General features: G+C 37.6%; 2 protein-coding genes across 2 annotated transcripts; both read right to left on the minus strand.

Moving 5' to 3' along the window:
* Positions 1-3,369: 3,369 nt before the first annotated feature.
* LOC128470763 (nicotinamide N-methyltransferase-like) lies at positions 3,370-5,431 on the minus strand. The gene is made up of 3 exons (XM_053452985.1): positions 5,281-5,431; positions 4,675-4,882; positions 3,370-3,793 (listed from the first exon to the last, which is right to left on the minus strand). The coding sequence occupies exons 1-3, from the start codon at positions 5,429-5,431 to the stop codon at positions 3,370-3,372; spliced, it is 783 nt and encodes a 260-aa protein (XP_053308960.1).
* Positions 5,432-11,338: 5,907 nt separating this feature from the next.
* On the minus strand, positions 11,339-15,266 carry LOC128471744 (nicotinamide N-methyltransferase-like). The gene is made up of 3 exons (XM_053454074.1): positions 15,116-15,266; positions 13,683-13,890; positions 11,339-11,762 (listed from the first exon to the last, which is right to left on the minus strand). Exons 1-3 carry the CDS (start codon positions 15,264-15,266, stop codon positions 11,339-11,341), a joined length of 783 nt encoding a protein of 260 aa, XP_053310049.1.
* Between the last annotated feature and the right edge of the window lie 1,490 nt (positions 15,267-16,756).

Consider the following 16,756-nt stretch of genomic DNA (forward strand, 5'->3'; position numbering starts at 1 on the left):
TAACTGTTTTTTACGGTCTGGCCCATTCTAACCAGAGCCATTGCAAAGATGAGGAACTCGCCTCGGGCACAGGTAAGTAGCTCTAATATCAGTTGGCATATCTCACAACTCTTTTCTCTTGGCAAATCAGAAAATGAGAACATTTGCTACTGTGCATGTGCACGTGCGCAATAGCACTTACCTCTTAAGCTCTGGGGGAGGGGAGCTTACTGCACATGCGCAAGACCATGTAGAGTTGTGAGCATGCAAAATATGCATTCTCCAGTGAAGGAAGAGAGAGGAAAACAAAGAGGAGAAAGTGGAAAGGAAGAGAAGAAAGGTAAGAGATAAGAAGAAAGGGGGTATCTATTGAGGAGAAAGGAGGTATCTGATGGAGAGAAAGGAAGGGTAGATGATGAGAAGCAAGAAGGGTAGATGATAGGGAGAAAGTGGTGCTGTAAGCTGCGAGCCAGTATGTGTATATGTTTGTATATGGGCAGTCAGGGCCGGCCGAAGACTTAACGCCGCCTGGGGCGAAGTTTAAAATGCCGCCCCCCGCCGACGCGGGGGGGGGGGCGGCATTTTAAACTTCGCTGACGCCATTACTCCCCCCCCCCGGCACTTACCTTTAAAGAGTCCTGCCGGCGAGTCTCCCTGCTCTGCCACGGTGCCGGTTTGTAATGCTGAGCGCCGGAAATTGACGCCACTTCCGGCGCTCATCATTACAAGCCGGCACCGAGACTGAACAGGGAGACTCGCCGCAGAGGAGAGAGAGGGGGGCCCCTCTCTTTCTCCTCCGCTTCTAAACAAACAACCAAAAAAAAACGCTTGGGGCGGCAAAGTGCCGCCCCTTCTAAAGTGCCGCCTGGGGCAATTGCCCCAGTTGGCTCCATTGTAGGGCCGGCCCTGTGGGCAGTATATGGACAGGCATGTGTAAGTGCAGTGTTTATGTATGTATATGGGCAGTGTATATGTATGTAAATGGGCACATGTGTGTAAGGGCAGATCATATGCGTGTATACGGCAGTGTATGTGTATATGTATGCTTATGGACAGCCGTGTGTAAAGGCAATGTAAATAAAATAACCTCTGTAGAAATATATTGGGGGTGGTATCACAATTTTCAATTCTTGCCTACGGAGCAAAAGGAGCTAGTTACGATTCTGCTGATAATTCCCACACAACAGCATACTTAAGAACTTCAGATATCAGGATACATATGGAACTTAGTAAACCCAGCATCTTGAAACACTGGCTTCCTCCTCCATTGACATTAAAAACATTGCTCAAACCTTGTTTATATCTTTAATTGATTTATTTAATTCCAAATTCACAGATCTCAATTCCTAAATATACAGATAACACAATTAAACCAATATCAAATCTAGATATATTTAATCAAAGCATAGAGGCTGGTAGCTAGTAGTGGCACTGACAGCATGTTTGGTTATATTATATTTACCACTTAGGATGCAGGTAGGAATTATTCATTCAGCACTGATTATGCTTTCCAATTTTATTTACTGCATTTAGAAGAACATTAATTCTACAATATACTTCAAAGCATAGATAAAATAATTTCTTAAAGATAGCCATAGCTTGCATCTTTTGCTTTTCTTAAAGTGATTGTTGTGGAAATATTTTATATTTTTTTTCAGATAGTTACTTAAAATCTGTATTCAGTGGAGGCTCCTCCATAGGAGCACATGCACACGTGAACCTCCAAATGCAAAAGGAAAAATTGTTTTGCAAAATTAATCAAAAATCCATTTTAATCTAAATTAGATTAAAAAGGATTTTTGATGAATTTTGCATTTTTTTTCCCCCTTTGCACTTTGGGGTTTACGTGCCATAAAGCCTCCTGTCCCCTGATGTAGCCTGCCTATGCCTCTTCCTATTTGGCTCAATTGCTGCCGTGCTTGCTAAAGCGCCGGCTGAGCCGCCCATTTGAATCGTGTTTGCACATTAAAAGCTGTGCGATCGGGGGAGGAGCTCCCAGCCGTCAGCTCCCAGCCAACAAACTGCCTGCCCAGCCCGGAGTCTCCCCGCCCTCCCCAGTGTCTGACTGCAATCCCTGCAGTCACTCTAATGATTGTCCCCGCCCCGTTCCTGATAGATTAGTTGCTGAGCAGTGTGGACGGTAACTGTGAGTATAAAATTAATATTCGGGCTGCTGAAAGTTAGGGGAGGTGGGGGTTAATTTAGGGGCAGTTATGGTTGATGGGGTGTTTAGGGTTAATTTAGGGGCAGTTATGGTTAATGAGGTCTTTTGGGCTAATTTAGGGGCAGTTATGGTTGATGGGGTGTTTAGGGTTAATTTAGGAGCAGTTATGATTGATGGGGTCTTTAGGATTAATTTAGGGGCAGTCATGGTTGATTGAATGTTTAGGGTTAATTTAGGGGAAGTTGTGGTTGATGGGGTCTTTAGGGTTAATTTAGGGGCAGTTATGGTTAATGGGGCCTTTAGGGTTAATTTAGGGGCAGTTATGGTTAATGGGGTCTTTAGGGTTAATTTAGGGGCAGGTATGGTTGATGGGGTCTTTAGGGTTAATTTAGGGGCAGGTATGGTTGATGGGGTCTTTAGAGTTAATTTAGGGGCAGTTATGGTTGATGGAGTATTTAGGGTTAATTAAGGGGCAGTTATGGTTGATGGGGTGTTTAGGGTTAATTTAGGGGGCAGTTATGGTTGATGGGGTCTTTAGGATTAATTTAGGGACAGTTACGGTTGATGGGGTCTTTAGGGTTAATTTAGGGGCAGTTATGGTTGATGGGGTCTTTAGAGTTAATTTAGGGGCAGTTATGGTTGATGGAGTATTTAGGGTTAATTAAGGGGCAGTTATGGTTGATGGGGTCTTTAGGGTTAATTTAGGGGCAGTTACGATTGATGGGGTCTTTAGGGTTAATTTAGGGAAATGTATTTTAACCTGTACATTAAGTAGTAAATGTACAGTTAATTTTCAAAATGTATATATTGTGAACCCCCATTGGAATTACCCACCAGCCGCCACTGCCTGTAGTGAAAATATCCAGCAGCATATTCTTGCCTAGGCTGACAATTTGGGGGGGCGCTGGTCATTAGCCATTTGTTATATTCTGTTCTACTTAGCAGAGCACTGGGATACCATGTCTTAGCTCTGTCCAGAAGACACATGGCATCACAAAATGCTCAACTTTAGAGCAAATGGGGAAAATAATCATGTAAGTCAGAATCAGTTAGTTGAGATGGCAGTCCCCATGGTACACATATAAGGTAACTGTTTAAATACATTTATACTGCTTATTTTTAATTTGTAAGTGACATTATATAAGTTTATGTAGTGTATGTAACTATAAAATGATTTGAGAAAAAGACAGATCCACCTGTAGCAGATTTGCTTTAACTTACTTGACTTACTTCTGTTTAAGTGCTGTGATAAAGGCAACTTTTTCATGATCTATGACATCATAAGAAGCTTTCCTAGTTTGGGTTTCATATGTTTCAATAATATATCCCTCATTTTTTATAGCAGATTTCAGAAATTCTTCATCGAATGTTAAGATATTATATTTGTGCTCCCCAATCATGAAATGTTTAACATTGATATCTGTAACCAATACCAGACGGCCGCCTGGTTTTAGTAAAGAGGAGATTTTTCTAAGATTGCTGATATAAGCATCTTTATCTATGCTTATGACATCCAGGATCCACATACAAATGAGACAGTCTGCTTTCGGTAGCACTATTGGGTCGGTGGGGTTGTCCTTACTAAAATCACACTTCAGAATGCGTTTAATTTTTCCTCTTAATAATTCTTCTTTTTCCTTCCACCCAACACTGGAAAAACAAAAAATAGAAAGTTTTCATTCAACTTAAAGGAAACATAATCATATATTCTGATTCTGTATTTTTTTTTTGTTAATATAAAAAATAAATAACTAAAACACTTTATATTTCCAAAAATGTTGGCCAAGACATGAGTCTTCCAGAAATATATACTTTGATGAATTCATTTAATTTGGTGACTTTTTTATTGTGTAATTTATCTAATTTATCACATACACCTTTTGAATAAAACAGTTCTTAAAAAACAGTTTATTAGTTATTCACAGGTAAGCGCTGCAGGGAATCCTCCTCCCTGGCAGCCGGGGAAGGTATGCGCGAGTCGCGTAGACAACCTCCTCTGCTGCCCATACTTTCTCGGGCGCTCGGTGATAGAAGCCCCGGTGGAAGTGCCGGCAGCAGCGGAGGTTACCAGACAGGAGGATCCAGGTCCCCTGCAGCGCTGCGGGGGATCTGGATCTTAGTCTCATAGTCAGACCTCTATTTGAGGTCTGATTAGAAGATGACCCCGATTATAAGACTTTGCTCTGAAAAAAACCTTGTCTTATAATCAAGCAAATACGGTATTTTATCTGTTGAGTAGGAAAACACTCTAGATGAAGTATCTTTAATATATATTTAAATGAAGCAACCATATGCAATTTGTTTCATAAGGTAAAATATGAAAATATGCAATTCTGGGATATTTCTGATACTTATGTTTTCATATCTCACTCCTTGATGTAAAATGTATTTCACGTAGCATAGCAAAGTTTTCACCTATAGAAGCGACACCTCAGTTTATGAAACTAAAATGACAATTCTTCTACATTTGTCCAATAAAATCTTTTTAACCATAGAAAAAAACTTGAGAATAAAGTATACATGCTCCCCACCTTCTTCCTTCCGGATCCATCATATATGTCGAGGCATGAGACCAATCAAAAGCCTCTTCATGGTTGTTTATCCATTTTTCCATTTCCGAAATACAAAGGTCGTTTAACTCTAATAGAGTAATTTCTTTGAAGAACTCACAAACTGTGATGAGCTGATACATAGCTGGACCAATACTGATATCTACCAACATTTCCCCTTTGATATGACCTGCGATAGAAGTAATCATTAAATTATTTAATAAATGTCCTACACAGGGCTTTTCAATATTATGTGGGTAAATGAAATACATATGCATTAACCTGCTTATAATATCTCTAGCGATAAGGGTTAATCTTCATTATAATCAGTTCCACTTCCATAACTGAGGATTGTTTAGTAGCTGGATATTTACAAGACCATATTATAGTGAGAAACACAAGAAAATCCCATATTTATATGGAAAAGGTATTTTAGAGTAAACCATTTACTGCAACACCAACATTTAGTAGTTAACCAATTAACCATAGTTAACCAATTCTAAGGAAATATATTAAATATCTAAGATGAGAGGAAAGAACATCAAAGATAATTGGGCAAATATTGGTCAGTTTGGGGGGAAAAAATACCTGAGACAAGCTCCTTATGAAGATAGCTCATTGGGTTTATGACAGCTTCTTCTAGAAGTAGTTCATCAGTTTTAGGAGAAAAGTACGTATCAAAAAAATGTTTCGGGTCACACGGATGGAGGTGATAATGCTTAAGAGGGGTTGAATCCATCCTATTATCCTGTTGTTTTAAAGCAGATAGATTAAATGCACATCGGCGCTCAGTTTTTAAGGAAATTCATAATAATGTTATTTTTTTTAACCTATCACAGATCATAGGACTATAAGCATTTTTTTATGACCCTATCACATGGACTCCAACAGGATATTCATTAGTAGAACAGGATGTTAGGCACTCAGCTTTAAATCTAATTTTATTCTGGAAGATGCCACAGTCATATGACAACCAGAAAGATTGTTTTTAAGGACCAGGCTGTTTTTTTTTAAATATTTTGTACCCTTCTTGACCTATTGCAGTGTTTGTGTTTAGCTGTAATTTGTGTCCTCTCCAATTTAGTGTATCCACAAAAGTTATATATTTTTGTTTTCTTCAGATACCATTTTTTTGGTAATATCATCTAATTTACTAAAAAAAAATATGAAAATTTGAAAAAAATTGAAATTTTTCTCACTTTTATTTGAAAAAATATTTTACTCATCTAAAAAAGCTAATACAAAACCTGCTAAATAGATTCTACTATTTGTCCTGAGTTTAGAAATACCCAATGTTTTAATGTTTTTTTGCAAGTTATAGGGCAATAAGTACAAGTAGCATTTTGCTACTTCAAAACCATTTTTTTAATCTGGTCATTCTGCCCCCATGTGCAATTTCTGACATCTTTGAAGTCGGCCAATGCAATTTATCTTCATCAAACCATATATTTTTGAAAACTAGACACCTTAAGGTATTTCAAATGCTGGTATTATAACCCTTTCCATGCACTTATTCTAGTACTACAACTCTTTGTCAAACTTGACGGCGCCTGGTAAATGTCACTGTCACAAAACACTTCTATGTGTGTTCAGCAACATCTCCCGAGTACAGTGATACCCCCCATGCATGGGTTTGTCAGGATGTTTGGGAGGTAAAATGCCATATTTGGGAAGTGCGCATTTTTTTTTTGAGATATCTCATTAGGTTCATGATAGCTTCTTCTAGAAGTAGTTCATCAGTTTTAGGAGAAAAGTACGTATCAAAAAAATGTTTCGGTTCATATGGATGGAGGTGATGATGCTTAAGAGGGGTAGAATTCATCCTGGTATCCTGTTGTTTTAAAGCAGATAGATTAAATGCACATCGGCGCTCAGTTTTTAAGGAAATTCATAATAATGTTATTTTTTTAACCTATCACTATCATAGGACTATAAGCATTTTTTATGAACCTATCACATGGACTCCAACAGGATATTCATTAGTAGAACAGGATGTTAGGCACTCAGCTTCAAATCTAATTTTATTGTGGAAGATGCCACAGTCATATGACAACCAGAAAGATTGTTTTTAAGGACCAGGCTGTTTTTTTAATTTTTGTACCCTTCGTGACCTAGGCTGTTCTTACATATTGCAGTGTTTGTGTTTAGCTGTAATTTTGGTCCTCTCCCTTTTAGTGTACCCACAAAAGTTATATATTTTTGTTTTCAAGACAAGAAGGGCTTTCTTCAGATACCATTTTTTTGGTAATATCATCTAATTTCCTAAAAAATCACTTTTATTTGAAAAAATCTTTTACTCATCTAAAAAAGCTAATACAAAACCCGCTAAATAGATTCTACTATTTGTCCTGAGTTTAGAAACACCCATTGTTTTAATGTTTTTTTGCAAGTTATAGGGCAATAAGTACAAGTAGCATTTTGCTACTTCAAAACCATTTTTTTAATCTGGTCATTCTGCCCCCATGTGCAATTTCTGACATCTTTGAAGACGGCCAATGCAATTTACCTCCATCAAACCATATATTTTTGAAAACTATGTCCTAATTAGGCCATCTTTGAAGCCGACAAATTAAATTTACTCCATCAAACATGGGAGTTAAGCTGTAATACCACCAATCTCTGGCTCAGTATGCTGTACCGTATCTGTTCAGTAAATGTTATTTATTTAAACTTATTTAATTTATTTATAAGTAAATTTTTTCAGATTCCTAGTTTTTTTTCAGTTCACATACAGTTTACAAATTTGTGAAATAAATATTATATTCTTTTTGTAGCGGGGTGCAACATACAGGATCTACCCTGGGTGCCAAATACTCTATGTATGCCCCTGGCTCTCAGAGCGGTCAAAATGCGTCCTGGTATGGGTTTTCGGTATCACTGAATGTCACACTATCGAGGCATTTCAGCGACACCATTGATGCTTAGGAGGCAATCGTTGATCACCTCCTAAGCTCTTTTAAAACGGGCTAAATATATATATATATATAGACTATATATATATATATATATATATATATATATATATATATATATATATATATAATGTAGTATAGACTGTTTTAACACACATATATACACTACCCTTACAAATGCTTGCCCATAAACACACATGCCTACCATTAAATACATACGCACATTCATGCTTGCCCTTACATAAACATCCTCACTTAAACTTGCCTTTGCATCCACATGCTTGCTTGCCCTTACACATACTTACCCTAATATACAAACACTTTCAAATCACAAATACGCTGATGGACCTCACGTTCCCTTAATTTTGGGCTGGTTAGAGGCAAATCTGTGATCTCCCCAGCAGGCCTGACACCTGTAATTTCACTGAAAGTACCGTACTTACCGGCGTATTACACGCACCGGCGTATAACACGCACCCTCGCCAGAACCGGAAGTGCGGGAGACGCGGCTGCAGATCGTGCAGCACAGAAAGTTATCAGCGCATAACACGCAGGTAGGGTTTAAACTTATTTTTTTAGATATAAAAGTGCGTGTTATACGCCGATAAATACGGTAAGTAAGACTGCAAAAAACAGAATGTTGCAGAATCTTGTAATACCTTTTTTACTGGACTAACAGTATTTAAAATAATAGACGAGCTTTCGGGAGTCCTCCCTTTATCAAAAGCATTTCTGACCAAGCAAGTGAAAAACACAGTTTAAAACTGACCAGTACATGTTCTGATACAGGGTTAAAACAGGGGTTAAAACAGCAAGGTAGATAATTTGCAGACAAAAAACTAAGAGGGTCGTAAATAGTAGGAGAGAGGAGAGATGGTTTACTTGACAAGACAGAGCCTTATTACATAATTGACTTTATCTTTATTCTTGATAACCATGTTGCAACGATTTGCTTCGGGGGAGGGAAATAACAGTTTAGAGTTTTTGTTTTTATATTTGAAAACTCAATACATTTTTTTGAAAGTAAAAGAAGTTTAGCAGGTTGTAGAAGAGCAGGAGGGACCCTAGAGGAGGAATGGAAAGAATGCTGACTACAACCCTAGTGTCTGTACTAGATAAAGTGATAGACATATAGACAGACTCCCGCTATGCTTACGGAGTCCTGCGTGAATTTTGTGGGAACACGTTGTAAAACAGGCAGACCGCATACCTGACCTACTAGGAAAGTAGCAGCTAAAGCTGTTAAATGCCAGGCACATCAGCGAGCAAAAGAACTAGCAAAAAAGGTTAAATAAATATGATAGTATCATGGATGGGGTAATAAATGAGACCAGCAGTTCTATCCATGCCCTCAATAAAGAGATGACCCAGAAAAGTTGCCATGCAAAACAGAATGGCCTTGACTACTTATTAGGAATAGAGGGCAGGACTTGTGCTATCATAGGTGAGGAATGTTGTACTTGGACTTGAGACTCTCATGACCCCTTGGAAGCACACTTAAATAAAGGCAAAGGAATTGCTAAAAACTAGAGATATATCTAAGGAGGAATCCTTGGGGTCTATCTATCTAGGTGGGGTCTATCAGAGTTGGGTTTAACAATATGCTTTCTAGTCCCCCGAAACCGATAGTACTAGTCATAGGATTGATTTTATTGTTTTTTTATTGCCTGGAAATTATTAATTTGTTGTATTTCTCATTGCAGTAAAAATGTGAGTACATCCACCCTTTAAAAAGGATGACATAACAGCTACAAAGATGGCCCAGCTCAAATGCCTGACCTTCTTGAACACTCCTCAGTTCCTTGGAAGTTGGGTGGTGGAAAACCCCTTTGAAAGATAATCCCACGGGTGCACTACAGCAATTTAAGCACCGCTCTAGTAAGGATTCAGTGCTCTGAGAGTGATTCTTGAGCCATGGCGCATCTCTGGGGAGCTCCTGCCACCCTGTTAGATAGACAAGAGTGTGTGAAGTGTGTGTATTCAATAAAGATGTGTGAACGCCATGATGAAGTGGCAACTAAAACGCAGCCAGGAATAGACGCTTGGCATCCCATGATGTATGGAGCTTACCTGTATACTTTATGAAGTATGAGCTGCCCGAGGGGTCACTTACAGTAGGAAGGCTGGTTAGAAATTTAGATGTGTGATAATACAATTATCAAAAGGGTGAGCAATGTTAAAGAAATCAAATAATTCCAGCATTTCACCTGTATTCTATAAAACTTGTGTTTTTGCTGAGAACTAGTTATATTCTTTTTTGCTTATAATTGCATGAAGAGAGAAAATTGCACCTAATCAACTGTTCTGCAAGATAAGGGGACTTATTCAAATTGTTATCTCGGGCCTTTGTGAATTTGGCGTTACCATGTTCAGACTATAAGAAGTCCCTGTTTTATCTCAATGGGGGCGCGCTCAGTTTACATGAAAGTATACGCATTTATGTCACTTTATTGTCATCTCACTTGAATAAATAACTCCCTTAATTTAAAACAGCTGTTTCACATTGATTTTCCACAACACTTATGTTATATACTACTAATATGCATATGTTCTTAGTAGTGGTGTCAGGAACACTAAACTATCCCTTTAGTTATGTGTAATTCATGCAAGCTTGCTGAGGTAAACTTGACTCAACTGCCACCATGACTGCATCTTGGCACACTGTATGTAAATGTGGAGGAAAAGATATCTAGATCATGGGAATAGGAAATTAGGATGGCTGCTGCTTTAACCCACAACTGCGTAAACAGACAGGGGTACAACAGGTTCGAGGATACAGAGATGACAGTTTCACTCAATGGATGAAATCATGCAAATAGTTTATTAATCAAATCAAAATACATGCATAATAATCAGCAACAAAAAAGGAATTCAATAAATTAGGTTCACGTCCCTTCCTGCACTGGGAGATCCCCAAATCTATATGCAGCTTCTCAGTGCGTCTCTGTCACCATGCACTAGTCCACGGCAGAGTCTCATCATCGCTGGAAGGGGCTCACTTTTATATCTTTTAGTAATACATGAAATTCTATTCAATTATTTGTCTACATGATCATTAACTATTGTTAATAAATTCTGTGGTTCATTAAAAAAACAGGATTCTCATGCTCTACTCCCTATCTTATCAGCCTGGGTTCTCAAACTCCCAGCATACCTTGGTTCAAGGACATATTTAACTGTGTTTAGTCAAACTAAATCATTTTGCATAACATCATCTTGATTTAAAGTTCATGTTATACTTTATACAGAGAATTGCTGAAAAACAAACATATTAACCCTTACACCAACATGCCTTCATCACACTATTAACCCTTTCACTTCACAATTCTCTTCCGGGCACCACAGCTGCTCCCATGATACACAAAAAGGCAATAATTCAGCGCATACCCAGCAAATACCATTCAAAGGAATACATAAGGAATACATATGACCATATATTGCTATATAACCTATCACTATGTCAAAGTACCCCAATCTTGGTGAGTCCCATCTCATTTTCCATGGCTATATTACTTACAAAACAGCGTAATCAGTGGGACTGCTTTGCATTTTAACACAAGCAATTTAAAGCCTTCTCTGGACACCAATAATGAGGCACCTGTGTGGCAGGTGGGGTTTTTAGTATATACAGATTATTTTGTTTTGCAGTCATCATTTTATATTTTTATTTTCTGCATACAACCATAAAACAAGAGAAAGTGACAGATCCACTTTAAGATGTTTGGCTTTTAACATTACTCTGGTTTAAGTGCTGTGAGAAAGGCAAGTTTTTCATAATCAATGTAATCAAGGCAAACCTTCCTATCGTGAGCTTCGTAGGTTTCAATAATATACCCTTCATTTTTTAAAGCAGTTTTCAGAAATTCTTCATCGTAGGTTAAGACACCATATTTGTGTTCTCCAACAATATAAAATGTAGCATTAATATCAGAAACCAACATCAGACGGCCACCTGGTTTTAGTAAAGAGGATATTTTTCTCAAATTGCTGATATAGGCATCTTTATCTGTGCTGATGACATCCAGTACCCACATGCATATGATACAGTCTGCTTTTGGTAGCTCTACTGGGTCTGTTGGGTTATCTTTAGTAATATCACATTTGAGAATACTTTTAATTTTTCCTCTCAATAATTCTTCTTTTTCCTTCCAGCCACCACTGGAAAAAGATAGAAAAAGCAAACCAAACAGTGATATAAACATCACTTATAATTTTTTTAAGTAGTGTTAATAGATCCTTACTTTAATATAATTATCCCTGCCGACATGATCACAATACATACCACATACCACTAAACAGCTACCTTTACGTATTTCATAATCTCTGTGTATCAATTTGAGTATGTTATGCTTCATATATGTACATTAATGTGTAAATTGATTGATCTAAATAAATGATAATATCCAAAATATCAATTCTATATCAATGTAGGGGTAACACAGGTTAAGAAAATTGTTTTCTCCTTAAGTATCAGGAAAACAAGAGCTAAATTTTCCCCATGTTGTTTTATGTTTTACACGTCATCCAATAAAGATGTGGTTTTCTCAAATTATCGATGTGCAAATTAATCAGGATAAAACATTCATGTTTATTGACCTTTAAAGTTTTAGTAAGCAACTTATCATCATTTAACTGTAATTACTTGTTTAGACAACTTGGGTGATTGTGACTAATAATAAAACTGGCACCAGAGTGGTATATAGGGGTATAAGGCATTTCTGGAGGCAGAGTGGCATATAGGGGTATAAGGCATTTCTGGAGGCAGAGTGGCATATAGGGGGTTAAAAGGCATTTCTGGAGGCAGAGTGGCATAAAGGGGGTTAAAAGGCATATCATGGGGCAGAGTGGCATATAGGGGGGTATAAGGCATTTCTGGTGTGGCAGAGTGACAAGGGGGGTTGCAAATAAAAGGAAATAAAAACAAAAAATATATTTTTCTCAATCACAGCTTTTATTAAATATGAAAAAAAAGTTAACATGAATTAATAAAGAAATAAATGTTTCTTACAAGAATATCGTGAAGAATAAGGCGATCACTGTTTTGTTCCACTGAATAAAATGAAACTTTTTAGTCTAAAAATGTTCGCAGTAGTAAATGTTTTGATCCCATTATGTGTAATGTATTTCATTTATTAGGGCATTTTAACACTTGTGCTTTCTGGCATTCTAATACAAATAATGAGATAAAAAGAATGTTTTATAGTTATCTGTATGGCAAATAGTGTGACTCGGGTATAAGGGGTGCGTGTGGGTATAAGAGCTCGACCGAGAGATAAACTGTATGGGACTGCTCTCCAAATGTTTCCAGGGCTGCTTTTCATTCCCAGTTCGGCCCTGTCCACAGCCTGCTGAGAGACTACTCTCTTAAGGACAGTCTAGAGGCTGACTAGCCCCATCTCCCTCAAACCCTTACACTTCTCTCCTCACCCACCCCAGACACCCCACTAACCCATTTCCCCAGGCTGTTTCCATTAATGTGCTAACCATATGTGCCATGTCTGGAATTGTAATTGTACACTGCTTTTACTGTGTTATTGAGCTTTCTGTTAACTGAAGTTGTACTGTAACATGAGTCGCAGTACTACTTATCGTCTTTCTGTTCTACAATACATTAATATCTTTTGTGGTATTTTTGTCAACTAAACTAGCTTGGGGGCAATTATAAGTTAATAATTTAGTTTTTCAGATTTCTATTTTTTTCAGTTGACATACAGTTTACAAATTTGTGAAATAAATATTCTTGCCAACATTTCATTTTTGTGTGGGGGTGCCATATACAGGGTCCGCTCTGGGTGCCAAATACTCTAGGTACACCCCTGCTATAGTGTCAGTTTCTTTGTATTTTTTTAAAATGTTCACCTGAAATTTTTAGAGTTTAGCCCTACAGATAACAGAGCAATTTATCATTTATTATTTGGATTACTAATTTAACAGAGGGATGAATTGCAAATTGCAGGATAAGGTACCACAGCAATGACTATGTGTGTACATAATTATATATATATATATATACACATGTACATACATGTGTGTGTATGTGTATGCGTATTACCTTTTGTGTGTGTATGTGCTTATTACCTTTTTCCTTCAAGATCCATCATAAACTTTGATGCGTGAGACCAATCAAAGGCTTCTTTGTCGTTGCTTAGCCATTTATCCAGTTCTGCGACGCAGAAACGGTTAAATTCCAATATAGTAATTTCTTTGAAGAACTCACAAACTGGAAAGAGATGACAAATACTGGGACCAACAGTGATGTCAATCAGATTGTAACCTTTAACATGACCTGCAGCACAAAGAGTAAACAAGCTGTAATGCTGTAGATGAATAAAAAACATGGAAATTCATTATAATTGGACTGCAGAGTTAAAAAAGAAATCGTAAAACAAATTCCCCAAAGTGATTTGTTTACATTTTGACACTGATGGTGGTACAGCATAGCTCCCAACAATATATACTGAGTTTGATGGTGGTACAGTATAATATATATATATATATATATATATATATATATATATACTGAGTCTGACATTTGAATACAGCAACTGCCATCGCCACAACCATAATACAGTATAACTCCTATTATATAGTGATCCAGGCACTGAGGGGGGTAGAGTGTATCTCTTATCATTATAGCAAGATATACACATATGGTGGTATGACATATCTACCATCACTATATACTGTGGCAGACATTGGTGGTGATACACCCTAACTCCCATCATTATTAATGAGCCAGACATTGGCAACGCTACAGCATAAATCACAATATCACATGGGTTTATTAATATCACTTTTTAATTTTATATGCTGGGGCATTGGTTCAAGCTTTTCTTGTTTTCACACCAAGTAGCTGCATTATGTCCAATAATGATTCATTATTAAGGGCCAGTTTAAGCATATAAAAGGACCAGCTAGAAGAAACTATGAAAGGTTGGCCCATCAGAATGCAAGAATATGAAATTGATTCATCACAGATCAACACATAGGACATTCCGCAGCACCCAGTTTGCACACAAAGGACTTACCCCAGCACCCACATTGCACCCAAAGTAACTGCCTTAGCACCGAGGTTGCACCTGCCTCTGCACAGCCCTGGCTGGGACTTAAAATCTTATTTGGGTAAACTATATCAATAATGCCAATAAATAATCCAGATTTGTCTGGGAAAAGGTGTTGTAAAAAGAAAAGAAAGTCTATTATTTATGTATATTATTTATGTACTGCCTTAAAGAAGAAAACTCTATCGTACTTCTTTAAAGGGTCATACTTGGGTAAAATAAAAATAGCTTTTACAAAATAAAAATAAAAAAAGGAAAATAAAATATGCATTAGTCAAGTTTATTAGTGTAAACAAGGTAAATCTAATATATAATATCTTCCTCCTCTTCAATTTTTGTTAGGTCCACACTCCACAAGTAGGAGTAACAAAATGTAGGAGCAACCTAAGGACCAAATGTCAAAAATACTTTACATAACTTAAGCATTACTACATCACAAAAAAAACATACCTGACACAAGTTCTTTATGCATATATTTCATTGGTCTCCAGATGGCTTCCTCTTGAAGTTGTTTATTGGTGTTGGGAGACAAAAATGCATCAAGATAACATTTTGAGTCAAATTCATGGACATGATAATATTTAAAAGTAGTGGAATCCATCGTGTTATAAAATCCAATTGTGTTTTGTGAAGCTAAATTAAAAACATATTGTAGCTCAGTTTATATATAACTGTATCACATGATCCTGATATTGGTTAAGCATACATGTTGTTTGCCTTTCTCACACATCTTTGATAAGGAGCTGTTTCATCAGCCCATCACATGGGACCAGGATTTTCCTTAATAGAACAGGATTTCTCAGCATGTGGTTATGTTAGACACCAGAGTTGGGTTGCAGTTTCTTGTGCTATGGACCACAATGTTTTCATTTTGCAAAGCATGGGAGGCTGACGTTGTGTGTGTCAATAAGTAAGCTAGTAGTTATGTATTCAGTCAGTTTGTATTTAAAAAAGGGTGTGGAAGAGGGTGATCAGGCACATCATGAGCTTTACTGGCCCTGTCCATAATATAGGTCCAAGAGAATTTATACTGAATTGAGAAAGGACCAAAACAGTATAGGAGTAGGAGGACTTTGGAAAAAGAAAACTTTGGCTCAACTACTTTACTCTTCACAAACCAGACCAGATATCGTACTAGGACACAGTTTTATTTGTATATAATAATTTAGATGTTGGGAAGCGTTATTGGGACAGAGCTGCATGCTTAATACGTTTTTGATTTACAAAATCTTGTAGTTGAGCCAAAACTCAAAAAAGCAAATTTTTTTTGTAATGTGTAATTGCTACCATTAAAAATAGGTACATCCATTCAAGATCATTACACCAGAAGAAAACAGTACCTGCTTAGTACTCGACCATCTCTTTACTGAGAGATCAGTGGTAATGGTTAATACAGTAACAGTAGTGTTTCCTTGCATTCATCCAATAATGGATCACATCTTGGATATGGCCTGTGGAAGACTGGGCTTTCTTCCCTGGTGTGTATCTGACCTCTGACAGCTCTTCTGTATATTTGTGCATCATATTTCCCGATGTAAGACCTTGGAAATTCTCTTAGACCAAAAGCTGCCCCCACTTCCTGGCACCTCTTATGCTCCTTAACGCTTCATGCTGTTGCCATGCTTTAGTGTGGGACAGCTGTGGTATGAATTGGTATATGTGAGTTCAGCCATGGGCAATAAGGAGGACCAGTTGTTCTGCTCAAAATAAGCGTACATCCCAAAGAACTGTTCTTTTGCTATGTCTGTACAGAGGTTACCAGAAAAGCTATGAATTCTGAACCCTGGTACAAAATGTCTAGTCATAGTATAGCCCAGAAAGCCTATTAAAACATCTGTTAGGGCCTGTACTATAGGTGGGTTGTGCAATGAAAAGTAATCTGCTGCAACAAGGAGAGTGGTGCTATCTCAGAAGGGTCAACAATAGAGTCTATTGCCACATGTGTCAATGTATTTGTAGGCAGAGGCGTACCAAGAGTATTTGGCACCCGGGGACGGATCCTGTATGTGGCACCTCCCCTGTTATCACCTGTCTGTACTTACCTGTCTGTCGATATTCCTCTCGGAGTACAGACAGAGCCTCAGATATCCC

The sequence above is a fragment of the Spea bombifrons genome, chromosome 1, assembly GCF_027358695.1.
Source record: "Spea bombifrons isolate aSpeBom1 chromosome 1, aSpeBom1.2.pri, whole genome shotgun sequence".
Classification (NCBI taxonomy): domain Eukaryota; kingdom Metazoa; phylum Chordata; class Amphibia; order Anura; family Pelobatidae; genus Spea; species Spea bombifrons.

What these genes read in the sequence shown, in the direction of transcription:
- LOC128470763 (XM_053452985.1), bottom strand. Translation starts at nt 5,431, where the DNA reads ATGGATTCAACCCCTCTTAAGCATTATCACCTCCATCCGTGTGACCCG. An exon ending in TCATAAGGAGCTTGTCTCAG is followed by an intron (nt 4,883 to 5,280) that starts GTATTTTTTCCC and finishes CTTCTATCGCAG; the next exon opens with GTCATATCAAAGGGGAAATG. An exon ending in ATGGATCCGGAAGGAAGAAG is followed by an intron (nt 3,794 to 4,674) that starts GTGGGGAGCATG and finishes TTGTTTTTCCAG; the next exon opens with TGTTGGGTGGAAGGAAAAAG.
- LOC128471744 (XM_053454074.1), bottom strand. Translation starts at nt 15,266, where the DNA reads ATGGATTCCACTACTTTTAAATATTATCATGTCCATGAATTTGACTCA. An exon ending in GCATAAAGAACTTGTGTCAG is followed by an intron (nt 13,891 to 15,115) that starts GTATGTTTTTTT and finishes TTTGTGCTGCAG; the next exon opens with GTCATGTTAAAGGTTACAAT. An exon ending in ATGGATCTTGAAGGAAAAAG is followed by an intron (nt 11,763 to 13,682) that starts GTAATAAGCACA and finishes ATCTTTTTCCAG; the next exon opens with TGGTGGCTGGAAGGAAAAAG.